A 22,934-nucleotide genomic window follows, 5' to 3' on the forward strand; every position below is an offset into this window, starting at 1 on the left:
CCAAGAGCCGTGGCCAAGCCCTGCCTCTTCCGGTCGATGACGGGCAAGGATGCTTTATGCGCCGGCTGGCGCAAAGATGGTGTGCGGTTCCTGCCGCGGGTTCGCTATGCCCCTGGGACTTGTGGTCCAATGGCAGTCCGCGGTAGCTGTGGCAAGGTTTGGCGGTAGCTGGGGCAAGTATGGCAGATGTGGCAGGTAGCAGAGAGCAGCAATAGCTGCGATTACAGCGTGACAGAGATGGCAGCAAGTAAAGGAATGACCGGACGTCCCGTGCCACGGGAGCCCTGATGGTGATTTATGCACCGGCTGGCACGAAGATGGTGCACGGTTCCTGCCGTGAGTTCGCTATGCCCCTGGGACTTGTGGTCCAATGGCAGTCCGCGGTAGCTGTGGCAAGTATGGCAGATGTGGCAGGTGGCAGAGAGCAGCAATACCTGCGATTACAGCATGACCGAGATGGCAGCAAGTAAAGGAATGACCAGGCGTCCATTCAGTTTGAACAGTTTGAGTTTAGTATAAGCAATACGAGGGGGTTTGTGATTCCATATAAATTTAGAAATAAGCTTATCAATTTTTTATAGATTGAAAGAGGTAATTGTACAGGCATCATACAGAAGGTATAACAAATAATTGGGGCAAATACCATTTTAATGGTTTCAAGTTTCCCCCACCATGATAAATATAGTGTGGACCATTGACAAATTTTTTCTATAATTTTGTTAAGTAGATTGTCACAATTTAGAGTAATGGAGTATTTTTAGGGGCGTATAAAGAATATACCTAGATGTTTGATTTTCTCTTTCTGCAATATAATTTCAGTATTGTCCAGTACTGATGGTGTACAGTGAATGTTCAAGGAGAAGAATTCTGTTTTATGAGTATTCAAGGTATAGCCAGAGACAGTAGAATATTTGTGTATAACATCAAAAACCTCAGAGAGAGAGGTGGCTGGATTACTAAGATATAGTAAGACATCATCTGCATAGGCAGAAATTTTAAGATTAACATCAGCTAACATAACTCCTTCAATCTCAATAGAGTTTCGAATGTTGGAAAGAAAAGCTTCAATTGCCAACACAAAAAGAAGTGGCGACAAAGAACAGCCTAGTCAAGTTCCTCTATAGAGAGAAAAGGGATTTGAAAATTGGCCTTTAATAAAGAGTCGGGAAGGGGAGCCATATAAAGTCGATATAATTTTAATAAAATTATCACCAAAATTAAAAGAAGTGTTCGAAAAAGAAATTGCTAGTGAACCTTATCGAACGCGTCTAAAGCTAGTCGGCCAGCAGGAGAGGTTAGGGGTTATATATGAACGCCCGGAAGTCTGTACTCTGGCCTCTGCTCGGGGGCTCTCAAATGGGCGCATGAGCTGCAGATGTCACGATAGCCATAACAGGATTTAAATATCTTGGGGTCCACCTGGCGTCCTCCTAATCGGTGTCATGGGATAGAAACATCACCCTCATCTGGCTGCGCAACCAGACCGAAATGAAGTCATGAACACGTATGCCCCTATCTATATTGGGTAGATTGGCAATTTTTAAAATGATGTTACTCCCTCGCCTTCTCTACCAGCTGCAGAATCATCTTTTTCAAATACCGCCCGCCTGGTTCCGACAGCTTAATTCCAGACTCGGCCGCTTCCTTTGGAATGACCAGACCACTAGAGTCGCGCTAAAAATATTCTTTCAGTCTACCTACTGTAGAGGGATAGCGACACCAGATATTCAATCATATCATGCAGCATCTCATCTCTTAGTGCTAAACGATTGGTGGTACGGATATAGAAATGACCCGCATACGAGGTGGAACGATGGCTCATGGGTAGCACCCTACTCCATTTGCTCCTACATGCCCCAAGGGAGCTCTGTCAACTCCCGCCTGCTACACGGGTGGTCTTTGGATTATGGAAGCAATCTCTGCGCACTCGTGAACACTCCTGAGGCGAACTAGCCGGGAGCTCCTTTATTTTTAACAAACTGTGATTGATACTGTGTTTTAATCTGTACTCTGTATTTTTAAAAGCTTATTTGCACAATTCCCTGGTCTTTACCTGGTCGGCGCAGAGAAGCAGATCGCTTGCTGTCTCTGCCCTGACCCGAGTCTTGCCGCCATTCCCTGCGTGAGGGACACGCCCACCTCGGGTGGCCACGCCCCCCTCCCACTGCCAACTCCACTCTACAAAACATGAGTACCAGCCGGAAGCGCAGCGGACGAGCGCAGCGGGCGCGACGATTGCGCGCCGAAGGCGCGCTTAAGGCAAGCTCGTCTGCGCTCGTCCGCGCCTCGGACGCAACTGGGGCAACTCTCCCTGCCTTGATCCCTCCGCCAGCCGCCGCCCCCCTCCCACATTTGGCGAGTTAGTCCCTTCTCCGTCTACGAGACTTCGCACATAAGGGTCAGTTATCATTTCTTGATACCGCCTTCCCCCTGCACGAGTTTACCAGTCAGGGCCTTCTAACTTGCGGCCTTCTCAATGTCAGGTCATTACCAAAACATGCCAATGAAATCCAACTGCTCATTGACGCCCATCACCTGGACGCGCTATTTCTCACTGAGACCTGGACGCATGCAGATTGCAACGTCGACCTCGGTCTCGCGTGCCCTCAAGATTTTAAAATACTGCATCTCCCCAGGCCAAAGGGCCGTGGCGGGGGAGTGGGGGTCATCTTCCGAGCATCCTAGTCGATTGCCATTCTTGACATAGACCCGGTTGCCGGAACGGAACTCCTTGGCGTTTCGATTAACTGTCACCATGGAGACACCGTGACAGCCATTATCTGCTACCGCCCCCCTGGGGTTTTCAACGCCCAGCAGCAACAATCGCTAATCACTACTCTCACTAATCTGGCCACTTCCCACCACAAACTAATCATTTTAGGAGACTTTAATCTCTGGCCCAACGGCAGCCTGGATAATGCACTGCACAACTTAGTGCTTTCCTGCGATGGAGTCGGCCTCTCACAATTGGTTAACAAACCCACCCACACTGCCGGGCACCAACTGGATTTAATTTTTGCCTCTCCCCAGTTGGTACACCTGGGTGACATCCTGCCCATGTGTTGGACCGACCACGCACTTATTAAATTTCACATCTTATGTGATAAAGCTAAAAGGCCCCCACGTAGCACTACTTCAGATTTTCTGTATAGAGATTGGAAAGCCCTTGACAAACTAAGAGCGGCGGGCACTGTATTCAATGTTGAAAACAGTTTCTCCCCCACCAACTCGGTTGAGAACAACTTCAAAGCCTTCTGTCTAGCAATCACCTCCACCGTAGACTCTCTTGCCCCCCAGAAGAAAGGCAAAGCAAAAAGCAGAGCTCCTGCCCCCTGGTTTAACGACTCTCTGAAATCCCTTAAACTAGCCTGCAGACAATCAGAGAGGAAATGGAGACAAGGCTACTCCGATTCGAATAAAGTAATCTGGAAAAACCATCTCCAAGCATATAAAACTGCCATTAATCAGAGCAAAGCCAACTATTTCTGCACTACGATCAGCAATGCCCCCAACAGTTCTAAAAGCATTTTTCAGATTCTCAAAAACCTTACCCACCCTGATTGTGCCATAACATCTACCCTTCCTACACAAGCCCTCTGCGATAACCTTGCGCTATTTTTCAAAAACAAAATCGACACCATTATTCTTAATCTGAACTCCTCCCCTCCCCTAGGTGGTCTCATTACACCTAGAGCCTGTACTAGTGATCCTGTTTCGGTGCACTCTGATTTTCCTCTCATGGAAAAGCTGCGGGAGTTTCCCCCCATCCCAGAACCTGAATTTGAAAGGCTGGCACTTGGGATCACCTCCGGATCCCCTCTTGACCCGGTGCCTCCAAAAGTCTGGAAGAGTTTTGGTTCTGACCTCTTTGTCACCCTCTGCAGGATCTGCAATCAATCCTTACACTGCGGGCTTGTGCCATCCTCCTGGAAGGAGGCCCTCATCATCCCACTGTTAAAAAAACCTTCCTTGAACCCTGACTGTTTGTCCAATTACCGGCCTATATCCCTCCTGCCTTTCCCAGCAAACATTGTAGAGCGCTGGGTTAGCACCTGTCTCTCCATTCATCTGGAGAAAAATCAGATTCTGGACGATTTTCAGTTTGGCTTTCGTCCTGCTCACGGGACTGAAACAGCTGTCCTGACAGCTGCCGGCAGACAGGGGCCAGGCAGTAGCCTTGATCCTGTTGGACCTGTCTGCCGCTTTCGATATGGTCAACCATGGGGTCCTGTTGGAGCGACTCCGGACGGCTGGGGTAGACGGCACTGCCCTACTTTGGTTCCACTCCTTCCTACGGGACAGGAGACAGGCGGTGTCTCTCCCCCCTTATCAATCTATCTTCTCTTCTGTCCCCCACGGGGTGCCCCAGGGCTCCTCCATCAGCCCCATTCTCTTTAACGTGTACCTTAGACCTCTGATCACGTTGATAAAGGCGCACAGGTTAAAAACAATCAACTATGCGGATGACACCCAGCTCATCCTCTCTTGGGAGGGAGAAGACTCTACCCCCCTTGCAGCCTTTCACGACTGCTTAAGGGAGACGGCTGGGTGGCTACACAATAACTCGCTGCAATTTAATTCCTCCAAAACGGAGGTTCTGTATTGTGCAGGAAGTCGCATTCCTCGGCAATTCCCCTGCGACTTTTGGCCCCCGGAAACAGCAGATAAACCTCGGCCAGTTACATCGGTTCGCAACCTTGGGGCCACACTGAATGATAAAATGAACACTGAAACCCAAGTTGCTAAAACGGTGGGAATGTGCACAGCTATCCTGCACTCCCTGCGCAAAATTATGCCATTGCTACCCGCACAAGCTCGGGAGCAGATAGTCAGGTGCACCATCCTCAGTCGCCTGGACTATTGCAACGCGCTGTTACTTGAGTCCCCAGTTGCCCTGCTTGACCGACTTCAAAGAGTTCAGTCGGCCGCAGCCAAATTAGTTCTGGGTTGGACTAGGAGATCTTCAGCCTCAGCGGCCCTTGCTGAACTACACTGGCTTCCGCTCAAACAACGTGTGGCCTTCAAGTCCCTCTGCCTTGTTTTTAAAGCGCTCCATGGAGCTGGACCTAAACCTCTGCAGGCCATGTTCACATGGTATACCCCTTCCAGAGCTCTACGCTCAGCCTCAGCCCGTCTGGTGATTGTTCCTAAATATAACAAAGTCAGGACGGGGGGCAGATCTTTCAGAGTCGCAGCGGCTAAACTGTGGAACAGTCTGCCTCCTGATATCCGTCAAATCTCACAGCTCCTCCCTTTCAGGAAACGCATCAAGACGTGGTTATTCCCTTAGAAACAACCCCTTCTTCCTGCTCCTCGCTATCTGTTCCCCTGAGTTAAGAGTATTCACCAGCGCCAGGAAACCTGCAAGGTGTCAGCCGCGCTTTATAAATGTTTAAAAATAAATAAAATGGGATGGTGGGGAAAACTGACAAGAGAAACGCCTTTTTGGATAAATGGTCTTATGCCACAGGTATCTACCTTGTCTGGGTTTCTGGACTGGGATATCATTGTTGTCTCCACATTGGGGGACGTGATGTGTGGCATTGTTCTGAAGTCCTTTCAAGAGCTCCAGAAGGAATTTGAGATGCCGCGTACTCAATTCTACAAGTATTTGCAATTTCGCCAAGCTCTAAAACCATACATAGCGACCCTGGAATCTATCCCAGAGTTTAACCCGATAGAGGCTAAGGTCTTTATGGGCGATCTGGGAGACCAGGAGATGGCAAAAATATACCAATCCCTGGTGACGAATCTCTCTACGACCCTGGACTCAATCCCGGAGAGATGGCAGGCTGATCTTGTCCACTAGATAACAACGACTGGACTGAGATATTATAATCCCCCAGGGGAGCCGCTATAGCATCACGCCTAAGATTTATTCAGTTAAAATATATACACCGCGCTTATTTTACTATATATAGGTTATGGAGGGCAGGACTGATAGTTTCCCCTCATGTCTCCCCTGTGACACCGTGGAAGGTACGTTCCTACCCACTATTTGGGAATGCACGGGGCTCTGCAGATTTTGGACTGGGGTCACAACCTGTCTGTCAGAAGTACTGGGATTTGAAATACCCCTGTCCCCTAAGCTTGCACTACTACATGCCACCGAAGAGATTGGAGGAAATCTGTATAAAAGACATCTATTATTCTTTGGCTTACTCTGGCCAAAAGAATGGAAAGACCCAGCTCCGCCCAAACTGGGAGCATGAAGGGCGAGTCTAGATTGGTGTATGAACATGGAGCAACCTATATTTAAGGCACGAGGTTGCCCGCAGAAACATTTTAAAATCTGGACATGCTTGCCAGATTTTCGAGGTCTTATTTTGGAACCCCCTCCACCGCTTTACTGATGCTGAAACCTCTGGATGATAGATCAAGGGGACGAGAGGTGATACAGGGGCCTATGTTATATGGGAATTGTCTTGCAAGGTGTGTTAAACTGACTACTGTATTGTACATGGTTATAAAATTATGTGCAGTTGTTTGCAAGCCCGAAATGTTTATTTACTTATTCTGCAAATGTCATATGAATGTCAACAGATTGATTCTTATAATTCTGACCAGAACAAACTGTATTTCGCCTGCTTTTGATGTGATTGTCTTATCTGCTGACTTAATAAACTGTGTTTTGAAAAAAAAAAAGTAATTGAACTATAATATAAGCCGCCCACCTGCGTTACTTAGTGGAATGGGCAAGGTCAGAATCCGAAAAGCGATGGCTTTTTCAGGACTGAGCCATAGCGGGAATTCATCTCTGGAAGGTCCCCTTTTTGAAGAAGGCCCAACGCCCACGCAGTTTACTGGGGTCCCCAATCACTAAGTCAGTGATGTTGGTTTGGGATGGGATGGCGACAACGAAGAATCTCACAACCTATCCGTCTCCCTTGACTCCCCTGTTCGGGAACAGCAAATTTACACCTGGCATGTCTGACAAATCCTATACGGCTTGGTGGGACACTTCCTGCCGCTCTGTGGGGCATCTTTTTGATCTTTCTGGAGTCCTATCATTTTCTCAGATGAAGCTTGAATACGGGATTCCTGAATCCGAGCGATTGCGATACTGGCAATTACAGCACTGGGTACTTCAAAAGGAAGTGAGGGAACAGGGGGCAGACGTCTGACTAAGTATGAGAAATGGCTCATTACTAAACTCACTGATAAGGGGCTGATATCCGAAATGTACGACATGATTAGACATAATCCACTGCCACAAGCCACGCCGAGTCAGAGGAGATGGGGAGAGAACAGGGGGGATCTCATACAGAAGGACTGGGAAGGGATCTATTATAGGGCAAAGCACACGGCCCAGAAAGTAGCTAGTATAGAAACGGTAATGAAAATAGCTACATATTGGTATCTCACACCTGCTCTTTTACATAGAGGCAGTCCGCATAGGAGTCCAACTTGTTGTCGCGGCTGTGACGACGAGGGAACACTCTTACATATTCTGTGGGAGTGTCCACTGTTGTCTAGCTGTCGGTCCGTGATCCTAGACCAGATAGATGAGCTATTCGACACACAGATTCCGAGGCTTCCTGTCTATGTTGTTCTAGGCCTTCCCAATCCAATCATCTATCCCCTTAAGAGCACGAGAGGACGTCAAATGGGGCTAGCACTAGGGGCAGCACTGCAGAACATTTTGTCGCACTGGGGGTCCTCCACTTCTACACACACAGGTTGGCTACATGGACTTTGGTACATCTTGGGGATGAAACATATCTCAGCTACTCTGAATAACTCCACCAACTCCTTTCAGAAAACCTGGGGCCCATTCCTAAAGCTGCTCTCATCAGAACTCAATGAAATTACCCAGCCCAAATACCTAAGAGTGTCACGTCTCTCAGATCTTTGGATGGACCCACCAACCTCTCCTACCGATTAGCTCGCTATGCCGTAGATGCAGAAACGGGACTTGTTCAATGTGCTACAGGGACTACCGGACGGGGGGCGGGGTTAATGTTTTTGGTTTCCGACAAGCGCAGAGCTTTTCATGTTATAATCCACTCATGGCTGTGTATATGCTTTCTCTATCTCATATTTTACGATGTTGATATGTTTAATCCTGCTACGAGACCACCTGTGGATTGTATATCTTTTTACACTGTGTTTTTGATCATGCCTCCGTATGGTCGTCTAATTCTTGAAAACTCAATAAATACATTTACACTTAAAAAATGGTCCATTGACCTAACCAAGTAATGTTTAATGTGCTGACCATCTAAGTTCTGAATCAGGGCCTGCAAACGCGTCCTCATACTGGGTTGATTAAAATATGTCCTTAGCCATGTCCTGCGAACACATTAGTTATTGCTTAGTTATTTATGGTGGCTGTATTGTCAGTGATGAGACATTTCAACGAGGAGCAAATGACCTTGATGTTGCATGTGAAATATTACTTATGAACAAGTGCAACTCGCTCATATCTGCCTTGGTTAGTCAGTCCTTTTGTGAAATATTTCTGTAGATGCAAGAACATGTAGATCTTGATTTCCTTATTCATATAATGTAAGGTAAAATACTTATTAAAGGGCGTTGGATATGATCGGAGCCCAATATACAGTGCCCTTTCTTTCTATGGAAGAAAATTCCTGAGGTGGCCAGGGTTACCGCGGTGTGCTTGCAAGCCTGCAGGCCATCTGTGCCAGCACAAATCTGCTACTGAGTCACACACTTCATGTGTGCCACACTCCTGCTTTTACTCACAGTGTCCAACCCCTCCTTAGCCCCTCTCTGTGTTACAGCCATTACCCCACCTTGCTTCTCTGTGTGGAGAACCTAGCCTTTCACCCCGTGTGGTCCTGCGTGGGAAGGCCTCTGACTTTTCTGGGGAAATCATTTCATGAAACCCCGATGTAACAAATAAAAACAAAATACTTGGTCACTTATTTATGCGAGACTGGTGTCGCTTTTGCACCACGTCAAGTGGTAGATGTGTGATGCAGGGCCCTCAATCGGATTTATAATGCCACGTAAAACCACCCAGCGTGGCTTTAAGTGGCCTCATAAATCATGAGTAAGGTGACAACGCTGCGTCGCCTTACTCTGCGCCCGGGAGGTGTTCCATGGTGTTGCAATGAGTTTTCCCACTCACCACCCATGGAATTTGATACTACCTCAGATTTAAAAAATCATTCCTGCCCTTTCATTTTGGCGTAGGGCAGCACAGCAAGGTGCCTTGCCGCGCTAGCCTAAGCCAAAATCTCTTAAATTAGGCCCTTGGTTCTAGCAGTCTCAACAGGCTCTCATACATGCTGGAGAGGGTAGGTAGCCAAGCGGCAGACATTCAAAATCTAGGGCCTTATATATAGGATTTTGGTGTAGGGCAGCGCAGCAAAGCACCTTGCTGCACTGCCCTACACCAAAGTGAGTGGGGAGTAATGCACCGTATTTAAGTAATACAGTTCATTCCTGTCCTTTCTCCCTGAGCAGATGCCATTTCGTCAACCTAACGCCAATGTAGGCACCCTTGTTCCATAGTACAATGGTGCCTCCGTTGCATACAGGATTGTTTTTGTGCAGGAAGTGGCACCTTCCTGCACAAAAACAATCCTAAGAGGCATTTTCCTCTTTCTATGTGTGCAGCAGAATATAGCACACATAGAAATTGGAACAAAATGGGGAGAAAAAAATACGGGGCATATCAGCAAGGGCCGGCAATAATTATCGCTCAGCGCTCTTGGCATGAGGATAATTATCGCCGGCTAGCGTGGATTTTTATCGCTGAGATAGCGTGCTATTAGCAACGCTTATCTCAAAAGCGATAAAAATCCTAGCGCTAACTGCCTAACGTGAAATTATCGCTGGAAACCCAGCGATAATCTCACGAAATGTGGCGTTAGCTTGTAGATAGGGACTCACAAACTTAGCCATGATATCCACCTTCCATAGGATATCATGGCTAAGTCAGTCCTGAAGCAGGCGTAAGGAAAGTAGCGATAACAGGGGTTATCGCTACTTTTCCTGCCGCTATGCTTCATAGCTTGGGGCTTGATGATAGGAGAAATGTCACTTAGCAACATTTCTCCTGTCAGGTCAGGTCAGGAACACCCACTTTGCATCTCATTAGAGATGCAAAGCTGGGCGTTAAGAATAGGTGCGCTAATGCAAGGTTTCACGCGTTAGCGTGACCTTGCTAATTAGGCGGTAAAATTATCGCCGCTTTTCGGCCGAAAACAGCCGCAAAAGCGGCGATAATTTTCTATCGCCGCCTTGCAAATATGCCCCTTATTTCTTCTTATTGTGCCTCACCTGAGGAGGCGTACAGATTTAAGTACAGATTTAATACTTCCCCATGTTTACATTAATTATTAAATCTGGATCCGCTTCAAAATCCAAGGGCATTGCGTGGGAAACTGTAACGCTCATGGGACACCTCCGGGGCTCTGAGTTAGGCGATGCAGCGATTTGCCCTGCGTTGCCCTACTCATGTTTTATGAGGCCATTCAAAGCCGCACATTGTGGCTTTGCGTAGCTTCATAAATCTGATTGAGAGCCCTGCGCCATGGTTGTGCCACTTTATGTGGTGCAAAAGTGACACAGGACTCTCATAAGTCAGCCCCTAGTATATGTGCTTCAAAAAAAACCTTGCCATGGGGGCTTTGTAGTGAAATGGAGAGCTTCTTATGAACCCCTCTACTATATTCCAGATTGCCTATGTATCTAGAGTTATGTATGGGGTATTACTTCACACTATTTTAGTAAGAGAAAGCAGAGTTTGAAATCCGTTCTGCATCAAATTACCTGCATGTTGCATATTTAGCAAGCATCTTCTAGTTGAACTATGTTCCTAAAACACTGATGCCTCTTTTGCTGAGTTCTCGTTTCCACCTGTACTTTAATGATAGTTTATATTTTTCCCAATTTCAGGACATGGCTAAGACTCTATCAAGTTCAAGAAACTTCTGGATTGGACTACGTTTTAGGGGAGGGAGATGGAAGTGGATGGACGGCAAGGATGGAAATTCAGTATTGTAAGTAGTGCACCCTTTTCATCCATTTCATGGCTCCTCCCTTATGCCGTTATGTGTATCGGTGCCTCTTTGCATGTGGCAATAGATGCTTAAAAAGTCTCCTTGTAACTGCAACCAGTGTTGTGCTTCCTGGAGATTTTTCATTGGTGCATTTTTAGGGATGTAAAATGCATACTGGTCAAAGCAGTTACGTCCATAGTGGGGGGAAGGGGCGTCCCAACTTTGTGAGCCCCTTGACAGTTTACATGAATGTGGTAATCTCAGTAAATGTTTGGATTTTTAGTGCTTCCACCTCATTCACATAAACCAGGAATTAATAAACTCTGAATACATACATTAGCTACTCAACAGTAAGTTTTGAATGAGAACACACTCATATGATATTTCAGATCAGCCATATATTTAATCCCGGATAGTGGTTTTAAATGATAAGCACGAATGGCATAAACCTGCCCACATTAATCTATTATAATCTATATACATCAGAATCATTATACATTATCAGAATCATTAAACTTGTGCAATGAACCACTGTCTCCCGCCGTATTCTTCTCAAGGAAAATATTGCTGTTAATAATTCAGTATCCAGTGGCGGCTGGTGGATTTTTAAAAGTGGTGAGCATATTAAAAGTGGTGAGCATAAATTCTATATTTGAGTCGGACTTGCATACAAAAATGGGATTCCATATGTGCATATTTATATAGATTCATATACATTGAGTCTATAAGAAACCGTAAAAAAAAAAAATACTAGTATCCATGCCAAAAACGCCTATGTTCTTTTATATATACCAAACCCTGCGTATACTTATTAGTCATCCAGGCACACCTGCGTGCACTGAGAACATAGTACAAACTGTGACCCTCTAGACATGCCCCCATTGCACATGACAGATAGCAATGCGATGTAATTTAGATTAAGTAGAGGTGGGTGAGCCAACAAATTAACAGAGAGAGCTGAGCCAAGAGCCTGACTTGACTCTTAGAGCCCGTGCTTGAGCCAAGCCCTGAAAAGGTTTCCATGTTAAACTTACAACCTCACTTAAAATACGATGAAGACTCTTTAAAAGTCTAAAAACTGTATGTTCGAGGCATATGAGCTGTAGATCATATGCTATGCATAGATCGCCATCTAGTGTTGGGTCCAGATGTTTGCACTTTGTTTTTCTTTGAAGAAGTCTTTCCAGTCACGAGGTAGGTGACGCCTCCTTTCGGTGATAGTGCGCATGGGCATCAACTCCATTGTTAGATTGTTTTTTTCTGCCATCGGGTTCGGATGTTCGTCGATGCGCTCCGGTTCGACACCATTCTTTCGGTTTCCCTCAGCGCACAAGATATTCTACCTCGCCGGTATTGTTTCTGATCGCGTATTCCATTCTTCGCGTGTCATGTTTACTAACAAAAAACCCTCTTTCGATCGTGATAGGGCATCAGGCCTACCCGCGTCAGTCCGACTCGCAGTAGATGGAATGAACACGATTTAAATTCTGCCCTCGGAGCCACGCAAAATACCCGCGCACCGACTCACGCGAAGTGTTCAACCTGTGCTTGTCCCCTGAGCACAGTGAACAGGACTAGGACGCGTGCAAAGCTTTCCACTCCAAGAGCAAAGCTTTCCACTCCAAGAAGACGTTTCGCGACCATCAGGCACGACGTAGCGACATGCAGAGCCAGCACACAGGCTCCATTCGGGACCTCTTCGGAACTAAATCGGAGGAAGAAGCCGGCGATGCTATACGGGCCGAGTAGGAACAGGAACCGATCTCCGAGTATGACTCCGACCAGGCTGAAGACATCCCACACATGGACAGCGTACTGTAAGTACAAATCCTCCCTCGCCCTGAAATCCACCTCAACCAAAAAAAAAAGGCTCTGGACAAACCCGCACCCTTGGACTCCGGTCGGCACCGAGACCACGCTTCTGATGCCCTGCCTTCTGACCCAGCAACAAAGCCTACAAAAAAGCCTTCCGCCAAAAACCTCACGCCAAATTGGGGACCGAGCCAAAACCTTCGGAATCGAAATTTAAGTCCGGCTCCGACCCACAACATTCGGCACCAAAACTCGTCTCGGATCCGAAAACACCAGCCCCTAAACCCTCGGCACTGAAACCTTCAGCGCCAAAACAACAGCAGGCACCGAAATCACCAAAGAAGCTCAGTTTCGACGATCCACTCAATAAAACGGACCCGAAACAGAAAGTGTTGTGCATTCATCTAAAAACTGGGCATATCACCACCACAGTGTCTCTAGAGAGAAGGAATGATGCTGAAGAGAAATATCACATTCCTCTGAAGAAGAGAATTAACTAACCCTTCCCCTCCTCCTCTTCCTCCTACTATCCCATCTCCTCCTTCTCGATAATGGGGATGACAATACCTGCAGACCAATGGGACGAGTACATTAACTCGCCCACAGACAATGATCCTGACTTGTATCCTACCAAACCCTCTCCACCAGACCACAGTGTAGGTTATATTGAATTGCTGGGTAGAGCTGCCAATAACCATGGGGTGCAGCTCCACGACCATTCCCTCGAAGAGGATTTCCTTTTAAAGACCCTAAGCACTACTGAAAAGTCATGACACACTTTACCAATGCTCAAAGGTATGATCAGACATGTCATGGCACGGATCATTACCCCTAAGGTAGACAAAAAATATAAGTCATCACCATCTGACCCAGCGTACATTAGGGGAAAATTACCGTTGGACTTGGTAGTAGTGTCTAACGCACGCAAAAGGGCTAACTCCCAAACCACAGGAGATGCTCCAGCCCCAGATAAGGAATCCACGCTTCTTAATGCTTCGGGGAAGAGAGTCGCATCACAGGCAGCAAACTTCTGGCGCATAGCCAACACACAAGCGTTGCTAGCTAGATACGACCATGCGCATTGGGATGAGATGGAACAATTGCTCCAATATCTACACCAAGAACATAAATCTAAAGCTGAAGACCTAATAGGGAAGGGACAACTTATTTCCAACAATCAAATCAGGTGCTCCCTCGATGCTGCAGACACAGCTGCCAGAGCAGTAAATTCCAGTGTCCTTTTAAGAAGGCACGCCTGGCTACGTATCTCTGGATTCAAACCTCTATCCTAAACACACCTTTTGTTAAAGAACACCTTTTTGGCCCAGTGTTAGGCTCTTCACTGGAAAAAATGAAGAAAGGCCGTCGTTCCTTTCGACGCTCTTTTTATCCAGCGGGGTCCAAGAATTCTTCTCAGAAAATACCTCCACCTACAAGGGTAATAATCAACCCTCTGGCTCTAAGAATTACTTCCAAGGGGGTTATAGAGGAAATAACGGTAAGGGAAGAGGTAGAGGTTCAAACACAGGCACCTTCCCCTCCAATATAAAACAGTGACTCACCTCTCCTTCCCCCCGACCACCTAACACCTGTGTGGGGAAGACTGTCAAATTTCTTACCAGCTTGGCAGTCAATAACAACAGACAAATGCGTTCTACAAATTATTCGTTCTGGTTACTGCCTGGAGTTCATCAACACTCCTCCAAACATTCCCCCAAAGTCACACAAACTCTCATAGGATCATCTACACCTCCTCAAACAAGAGGTTCAGTCTCTACTTTTAAAAGGAGCTATAGAGCCCGTACCACTACAATACCAAGTGTCGGGCCTTTACTCCTTTTACTTCCTTATACCAAAAAAGGATGGGTCTCTCAGACCAATCTTAGGGCCCCATTACGATGGCGGGCAGACTTTGTCCACCCGCCACTGTAACGGTAAATGGGACCGACCTCCAGAGGTGCGGCGGTCCCGCCAGGCTCATTATGATGCGACCGCCACCTTGGCGGTCGCATCCTACATATTTTACATTGCAGCGGGCGGTACTGTAAGCAGCACCCGCCGCAATGTAAAAGATGAACTGTGTGCATTGGCATGCACAACGTGACAGGCACCGCACCGTGCCTGCCACCTTGTGAATGCCAATGTAGGGGGGTACCCCCCAAGTGCAGCCCCCACCCCCCAACGGGCTCCCAAAGTAAACATCTTCATGCCTTTCCATGGCGGACTCTCCGCCATGGAAATGCATGCACACCGCACACATCATAATATGGATGGCCGTGCCTGCAAGGCACCACCACCATATTATGGGCCTTTTCCGCTCGGCAGGCAATCTTGATATCATGATAATGATAATAGGCCCCTTAGATCTCAGAGAACTCAATTTTTACATACAGTCAGACCATTTTCAGATGGTAACACTTCAACAGGTACTACCTCTTTTGCAAAAAGGCGACTTTCTGTCCACTCTAGATTTAAAGGACGCCTACGGTCATATTTCAATCCACCCTGCTCATCGCAAATTTCTCAGGTTTGTGCTAGCGGGTCAATATTACCAGTTCAAGGTACTCTCATTCGGAGTCACTACTGCCCCCAGAGTCTTCACAAAATGTCTGGCGGTCGTAGCTGCTCATCTCAGGAGACAAAGCCTCCATGTCTTCCCATACTTAGACAACTGGCTCATCAAAGCCAGCACGTACCAACAGTGTCTAAAATACACTTCCATAACCATCAAGTTACTACATCGACTAGGGTTCACAGTCAATGTGCCAAAGTCACATATTCAGCCAGCCAATATTCAGAACTACCTAGGAGCCACTTTAGATACTCAAAAGGCTCTGGCGTTTCCCAACACAGCCAGAATTCGCAACATTAAGGCTTTGGTTCTTCAGCTTCAACCCAATCAATCTCTTCTAGCTCAGGCTTGCATGCAACTGCTGGGGATGATGGCATCTTGCATCATAATCGTCCCGTATGCCAGGCTCCACAGGCGTCCGCTTCAGGAATGCTTAGCCAGTCAGTGGAACTAGTGTTGGTAAGTGACCGTACTCATCGCTCTCTGCAGTGGTGCAACACACAAAATCTGTTAATAGGACGGCCCTTCATAGACCCGGTTCCACAGACAGTACTAACAGCGGACGCATCTAACTGGCTGGGGTGCTCATCTACAGCAAAACACAATACAAGGCCTGTGGAGTCACCAACAAAAGTTGCTCCACATCAACCATTTAGAGCTCATGGCCATATTTCTAGCCCTCAAAGCTTTTCAAATCCATCTGTCCTGGTTCGTACCGACAACATGATAGCTAAGTATTATATACAAAAACAGGGGGGGGGGACACTCCCTCCAACTGTCTCACCTAGCCCAGGACATCTGGAAGTGGGCCATTCATCAAAAAATCTATCTCCTAGCAGAACACCTCCCAGGAGTAGACAATCAGATGGCAGATCTGCTAAGTTGTCAGACACAGCAAGTCTACGAATGGGAACTACGCCCTCAAGTTCTCCTCCCATTCTTTCAAACATGGGGCTTTCCAGACATAGACCTGTTCGCCACGAGGCTAAACGCAAAATGCCCAAACTTCGCGTCCAGGTATCCGCACCCATTGTCCAAAGGCAATGCACTATGGATGAATTGGTCATGGGATATTTGCTTACGCTTTTCCACCTCTCCCACTCATTCCATTAGTGGTTCGGAAACTCGAACAAGCGTCCCTAACACTAATCCTGGTTGCTCCCACATGGGCACGTCAACCATGGTTCACAACCCTATTGGAATTCTTGGTAGTTCCTCATCAAAAACTATGTCTTACACCCAATCTCCTAACACAGAGCCATGGAGACATAATACACCTAGATCCCAGTCAACTCAATCTGGCGATCTGGCACCTGAAGTCTTAGAGTTTGGCTATCTTAATCTACCGCCAGACTGTATGAATATTATCAAGGAAGCTAGACGTCCTACCACAAGAGCATGCTATGCAGCAAAGGGGAAGCGGTTTGTGATTTACTGCAATAACAACCACATCAACCTGCTTGATGCTTCTGTCCAAAACATGATATGCTATTTGTTACATCTACAACGTTCCAATTTATCATACACATCAATACGTTTACATCTAGCTGCAATAGCTGCATACCTACAAAATCGACAACATCTATCTCTTTTTAGAGTATCTGTCATTAAAGCATTTATGGAAGGACTCAAAAGTGTTATTCCCCTGAGACGTCCACCGGCTCCAATATGGAATCTCAGCATTGTCCTCACCAGACTAATGGGTCCACCCTTTCAGCCATTTCACAAATGTGAACTGCAATTTCTCACATGGAAAACTGCTTTCCTGGTGGCTATCACATCACTCAGAAGAGTGGGTGACCTTCAGGCATTAACTATAGAAGAACCTTTTTTACAAATGCACCAAAATAAAGTAGTTCTTTGGACTAATCCTAAATTTCTTCCTAAAGTCATTTCTGCTTTTCACGTCAATCAATCAGTTGAGCTACATGTGTTCTTCCCTCAACCAGATTCAGTAGCAGAACGTGCCCTACACACATTAGATGTAAAAAGAGCATTGCTCTATTACATAGAAAGGACAAAACCTTTCCGTAACACAAATCAACTTTTTGTTGCTTTTGCTCCACCACACAAAGGCAATCCCATATCAAAATCAGGAATTGTAAGGTGGATAGTCAAGTGCATTCAAATCTGCTACGCAAAAGCAAAACAAACATTAACAGTTCCCCCTAGAGCACTCTACACACATACTAGGGACTTCTATGGCATTCTTAGGAAATATACCCATAGATGACATATGCAAAGCTGCAACATGGTCTACACCTCACACACTCACAAAACACTATTGTGTAGATGTGTTAGCAAGACAACAAGCTAGAGTGGGCCATGCAGTTTTACGTACACTATTTCAGACCATTGCAACAGATACAGGTTAACCACCACTTTGGGAGATAACTGCTATATAGTCTATGTATAGCATAGGATCTACAGCTCATATGCCTCAAACAGAAAATGCTACTTACCCAGTATGTATCTGTTCTTGGAATATAGAGCTGTAGAGTCAAATGCGGCCACTCACCTCCCCGGGTACCTATACCTTTTGCAGTAACATCTAACATTTAGATTCATGCATTCATGGACATTTCCTTTTACTACTCCTACTATCTTCATTATCACCCTCTGCGGGAAAACAATCTAACAATGCAGTCGATGGCCAAGCGCCCTATCGATTGGAAAGACTTCTTCGAAGAAAAACAAAGTGCAAACATCCGGAACCAACACTAGATGGCGATCTATGCATAGCATATGCCTCTACAGCTCTATATGCCAAGAACCGATGCATACTGGGTAAGTAGCATTTTCCTTCTTTAACATACCGAACGTTTGACATTATTATGTCACATTATATCAGTGTACTGAGAGATATTTATTAAAAGAGATAGTTTTAAGCATGATCTTAGAACAGTTCGAGCCCGCCATGGTGACAATGCCATTAGCGGACTAAGAGGCAATTCAGTCGTCATGTGCACCCTGTATGTGGCACAGATTATTGTAGATAGAATAACATTACAGTCTGTTAATTTAAACACAATGTATTTTTGTACAGCTCATATTCTGACGTCACATATTTGAAGAATGAGGGAAATAAAATATTTCCTTAAGATTACACAATTTGTGCTCAGTTGTGGTTTTTATTTTCAATAAAAATTAAAAAAAAAAAAATAAGATTACACAATTTGGTTAAGGGGAAAGCAGGGATTAATCCCATGTTGTCTGTTTAACTTTGTACAAATCAACCAGTAAAGGGGTATTTATTTGTCTCATAAATATACTAGTCAGCAATTAGCAGGAGTAATTGTTCTTACATGCATGTGCAGCCAACATGGAACGGAAGAGAAAGGCCAAGTTACTGCGAAGCTGAGGTTTAGAGTGTGTAGTCCTTGTAAGCAACGCCTCTGTGGACTCGGAGTCCATCCTCTGGTGGCTGCTGGCTCAGGCTGGTAGTAGGAGGAGACAGTCCTAATAGCTGGCAAGGTTTCAGATTTCTTATGTGTGACATTTTATTAATTTCGGTGTAATTATGAGTGACATTCAACTACTATGAATGACAAAATCAAGCAATGAAGACGCGGGAAACCTATAAATATCAATGTTACCCACTTGAGCAACGAGAAACTCGAAGAAGATCTTAAAACTGCTTAAAAGTACCAGAAATGGGAGGGCACTGTGGAACCAACTGCCCCAAACAGGATATGAGAAGCCCCAGCACGGATAATCTCAGCTGCCTGCTAATAAATTAACATAATTACTTAGAGTCACTACAGTGCCTCTGGTTTTCCGTTCCATATAGCTAAAACTGGAAGGACAGCCTTGTAGGTTAATGCACATGTTTCAGAGTTGAGTGAACTTCAGTGCACAGAGGGATGGCAATAGAGTACCTTCAAAAGCAAGAGACTGTGTTAAACATTGGATGCTGGCACTCCCCCGCTTCTTATATATTCTTCAGAATTGCTCATATCGAGTTCCAGACACACATTTCACAGAGGTGGAGAGTGAGGATAGAACCCTGCTCTGGGATGGAAGGTCCCCCCGCATTGCCACCAAAAAACTAACGAAAGGTTGGTACGATGGAGGAATAGCCCTCCCGGACCTTAGACTCTACTACTGGGCCTCGCAACTAGTGGTGATAAACGAGTGGATTTACCGCTCTCCTAATGATCCCGCATATATGCTGAACAGATATCAGACTGGGCGTTCAGGTTATCTGGGAGCGCTGTACTCCAAAGTGAAGCGAGGGCAATATTTGGGGCCTCTCTCTCATACAGTGGCTATCTGGCATCGGGCCAACCCCCGACTAGGGTGGTCAAACGTCCTCACAAAGGCAACGCCATTATGGTATGCCCAAAGGTTGGGTTCTCTCTGCCATTAACCCGGCTTTGATAGGTGGGACACCATCAAGATCTCCGTCATTGGAGACATGATCAAAAAGGGGTCGATCCTCAGTTTTAAGGAGCTTCAAGACAAGTATGCGATGGCACAGGGGGAACAGTTTAGATACATGCAGATCCGACACGCTCTCACCACAGCATTGCCGGACCCCGCAGAGTTACCAGAGTCGTCACCGTTGGAAGATCGGCTGCTAGATGGGCCACTACATTCCAAAGCCGTTTAATTGACCTACAAAAAATTGCGTAATGACATACCTGACACATTGCACACGCTTAGAGAACAATGGGAGGGAGACCTGGGATCACTTGAAGATTGGCAGGCTGCCCTGATGTCCCCTAGAGAGGCGGCCATCACCCTCCGCTTCCGATTGATACAATTCAAAATTCTTCATAGATCATATTTAACGGGAGTAACACTTGCAAAGATAGGGGCCAGGACTGATCCACTCTGTCTCAGGGGTTGCAACCATACGGCTACCTTTTATCATACGGTATGGGAATGCGCGGAGCTTCTACAGCTATGGGAGGGGGCCACGACTCATATCCAAACGGCCCTAGGGAAAGTATTGACTCTCACACTGGGGTTGGGTCTGGTTAATAAGTGGGCGGCAACGGATCTTACAGAGGTGGAACAACAGCTAGCCACACTTGGATATACCCTGGTCAAAAGAGAAATAGCTAAAGGGTGGGGGGGGGCGTCAAGTTCTCCACTACGCAAGTATGGTTACAGGAAGTTGATAAATGTATGCTTGCAGAAAAGGAAGTGGGATAGGAAATGGGGCAAATGGAGTGTATACCGTGGTAATCTTTGTATTTCCCCAACGTTGGAACTGGAAATGAGGTGCAATAGTGATCGAGCAGCAGATAACATGTAAATGTGACTTTCTTCCCCCTGTCAATGTACGGATATACTCATTGATTGCTGAAATATCGACTCTAATGTATGCATAACTACAAATTAAACTTATAAAAATTCATATTAAAAGAAAGCAAGAGACTGTCGCTAACAAGGTTCCTTTATGAGACTCCATACTGAGAACTGAAGTGGAACTGGGAGACAGATTTTCCCTGTTGTGTTCTCATGGAAATAGAGTTCGAACTTCAAAAGTATTATTTGGACATGGGATGCACCCATATGAATCTGGGAGGTGATCCCATCCCCCATAGAAACTCCGACGGCATTGAATGTGAAGACTCCCACTTCCTTGGTCTTTATCCCACACACCGAACCTTGCTTCCTTCTTTCCTTGTGTGGCTCCTCTCCTGTTTACCCACACCTCAACCTTCACTCTGTTTGCCTATTCTCTTTAGTAATCTCACACCACCTTGTTAATGGATCCTTTCACACTCTTGGTTTGCCCTCCTGCACTTCACCCACTCTTCTTTGTCTTCTTGTTACAGTCGCCATCGGCAGCCTGAATGTTAGTGACATTTGTTTGGGAAGATTGTATGTCTATAGATGGCAAATTTGTAACTGGTTTACAGTGGCTGACGCTATCTCTGTGTCCCTTGGCCCTCTTAAACTATTCCTTTGAAGACGAGCTTTCCTGGGGGCCCTGATGCTTTCAATTGATATTTTATTAGGGAATCAACTAGTTTCTGTGAGCTTTTCTTTTGTTAGTTTCCCTGTAGTCTGCTTTTTAACTTTTTTCTATTACAACTCTGAAATTAGCCTAGATGAAGTATTACGATACAGTTGTTTTGAGATGGTTTCCATCGATTAGATCAGATAAGGAATAGGTTACCAAATATAGACCCTTATTACGATGGCGGGCCGACTGCCACCAACAGGCAGTCGGTGGTGGTTCGCCCGCCATCAAGGGCACTGGTAGGACTGCTGCATTACAGTGCAGCCGGTCAGACCGCAGAGGGGGGGGGGGGGGGGGGGGGGGGGAGTGCTGTAGTTTCTGACAGGATCAAAGATCTGTCGGGAAGGCGGTTGGATTCCTAATTGCTACAATGGAGGCGGTGCCTGCGTAGGCACCGCCTTAGGGATTAGAATATCCCTTTCCGATTGCCTGTTCATGACGGTGTCACTGCCATGAACGGGCAGCGGGAAAGGTACTTTGGGGGCCCCCTAGCAGGGACCCCGTCCTCTGTGGGCCACTTGAACGCCCCCCACAAATATCCATGCATCGTGTGCCAGGCACAACATGGTGCATGGATCATCTGCTGCAACGTCTATGCCTGGGTTCCATACAGGAACATTCCAAGGCCTGTGGACATCCAAGACACCTGAAGGAATCTCCCTTGAAGTGAAGGAGTCACTTCCCCGCATCTGCAGGCACCACAACCAAGCTAACTGATCTGCTGCTCCTGGGCTCCCACGGACTCCGAAAGGCTCGGCAACACAGGTGGTGGTTCTACAACTCCCTCAAGGCCTGCACTGTCTTCACAACCAGTTTAAGGCCAGTATCCCTCGTCGGAACAGCAGTAACCAAACCCCTGTGCACTGCGTCGACGTGTCGTTCCAAAGGCTTGTTGGCATCTTCCTCAAAGATCTTCAGGCTCCAAGTAGCCCCCACCTCAAGCATCTCCTGTGACCAAGATCTTCATCCTCACCACATCTCTTGCACCGTGGGCTGACATATTTGGTGAGGTGCTCAAGGTCACCTTGCGAGTCCAGTGCCTCTTGAGGGTCTTCTTTGATTCCAGTGGACTCCCCTGATTGCTCGGGGCCTGCTCTGACTCCCCTGATCTTGGTGAGTCACTGCACCTTTTTGGCCTTCCACGTTGGTTGTATTTGCCAAAGCTTGTTGGTGCTCCCGTCGGACACCGACCCCTCAACTCTCGACATCCGATTTTAGATAGCTAGTGAACGGTTCCTGGTCATCTATAGCGTCGCCGGGTCCACACAGCTGCAGCTCCAAGGTCACCGTCAACTCTCCTGCAACACCTACATCGGTGGGTATTCGTCTTCCATGCCCCCTATCACTCCTGAGTGGCCTAGACCCTGTCCCCTCTGCTTGCATGTGCTTCTCATCATGAATCCACCTTTGGGTTCCACTGCACACTCTCACCTTCTTCGCCAGCAGCATCTTCTCGAAGTCCTCCATTAAGTTTGACTGCGGGTTCCGACGCCACTTCATACCTATGCACCCAGCTTCCCTGGTGTAGGTATCCTGGTTCATAGGGTACCCACGGGTGGGGTGGCTCTCTAACCTTCTGTCTTCCACCTGGTTTCTTTAG

General features: G+C 46.6%; 1 protein-coding gene across 2 annotated transcripts in view; it reads left to right on the forward strand.

The window, feature by feature from the left end:
- Nucleotides 1-22,934, forward strand: part of LOC146813077 (uncharacterized) — a 509,801-nt gene that overhangs the window by 391,013 nt on the left and 95,854 nt on the right. For both annotated transcript variants that reach the window (XM_085620067.1, XM_085620068.1), the window contains one exon: nucleotides 10,870-10,973. In XM_085620067.1, coding sequence (XP_085476193.1) covers nucleotides 10,870-10,973 — 104 coding nt within the window. The remainder of the gene's footprint in view (nucleotides 1-10,869; nucleotides 10,974-22,934) is intronic.

The sequence above is a fragment of the Triturus cristatus genome, chromosome 7 (assembly GCF_964204655.1).
Source record: "Triturus cristatus chromosome 7, aTriCri1.1, whole genome shotgun sequence".
NCBI classification, from domain to species: Eukaryota; Metazoa; Chordata; class Amphibia; order Caudata; family Salamandridae; genus Triturus; species Triturus cristatus.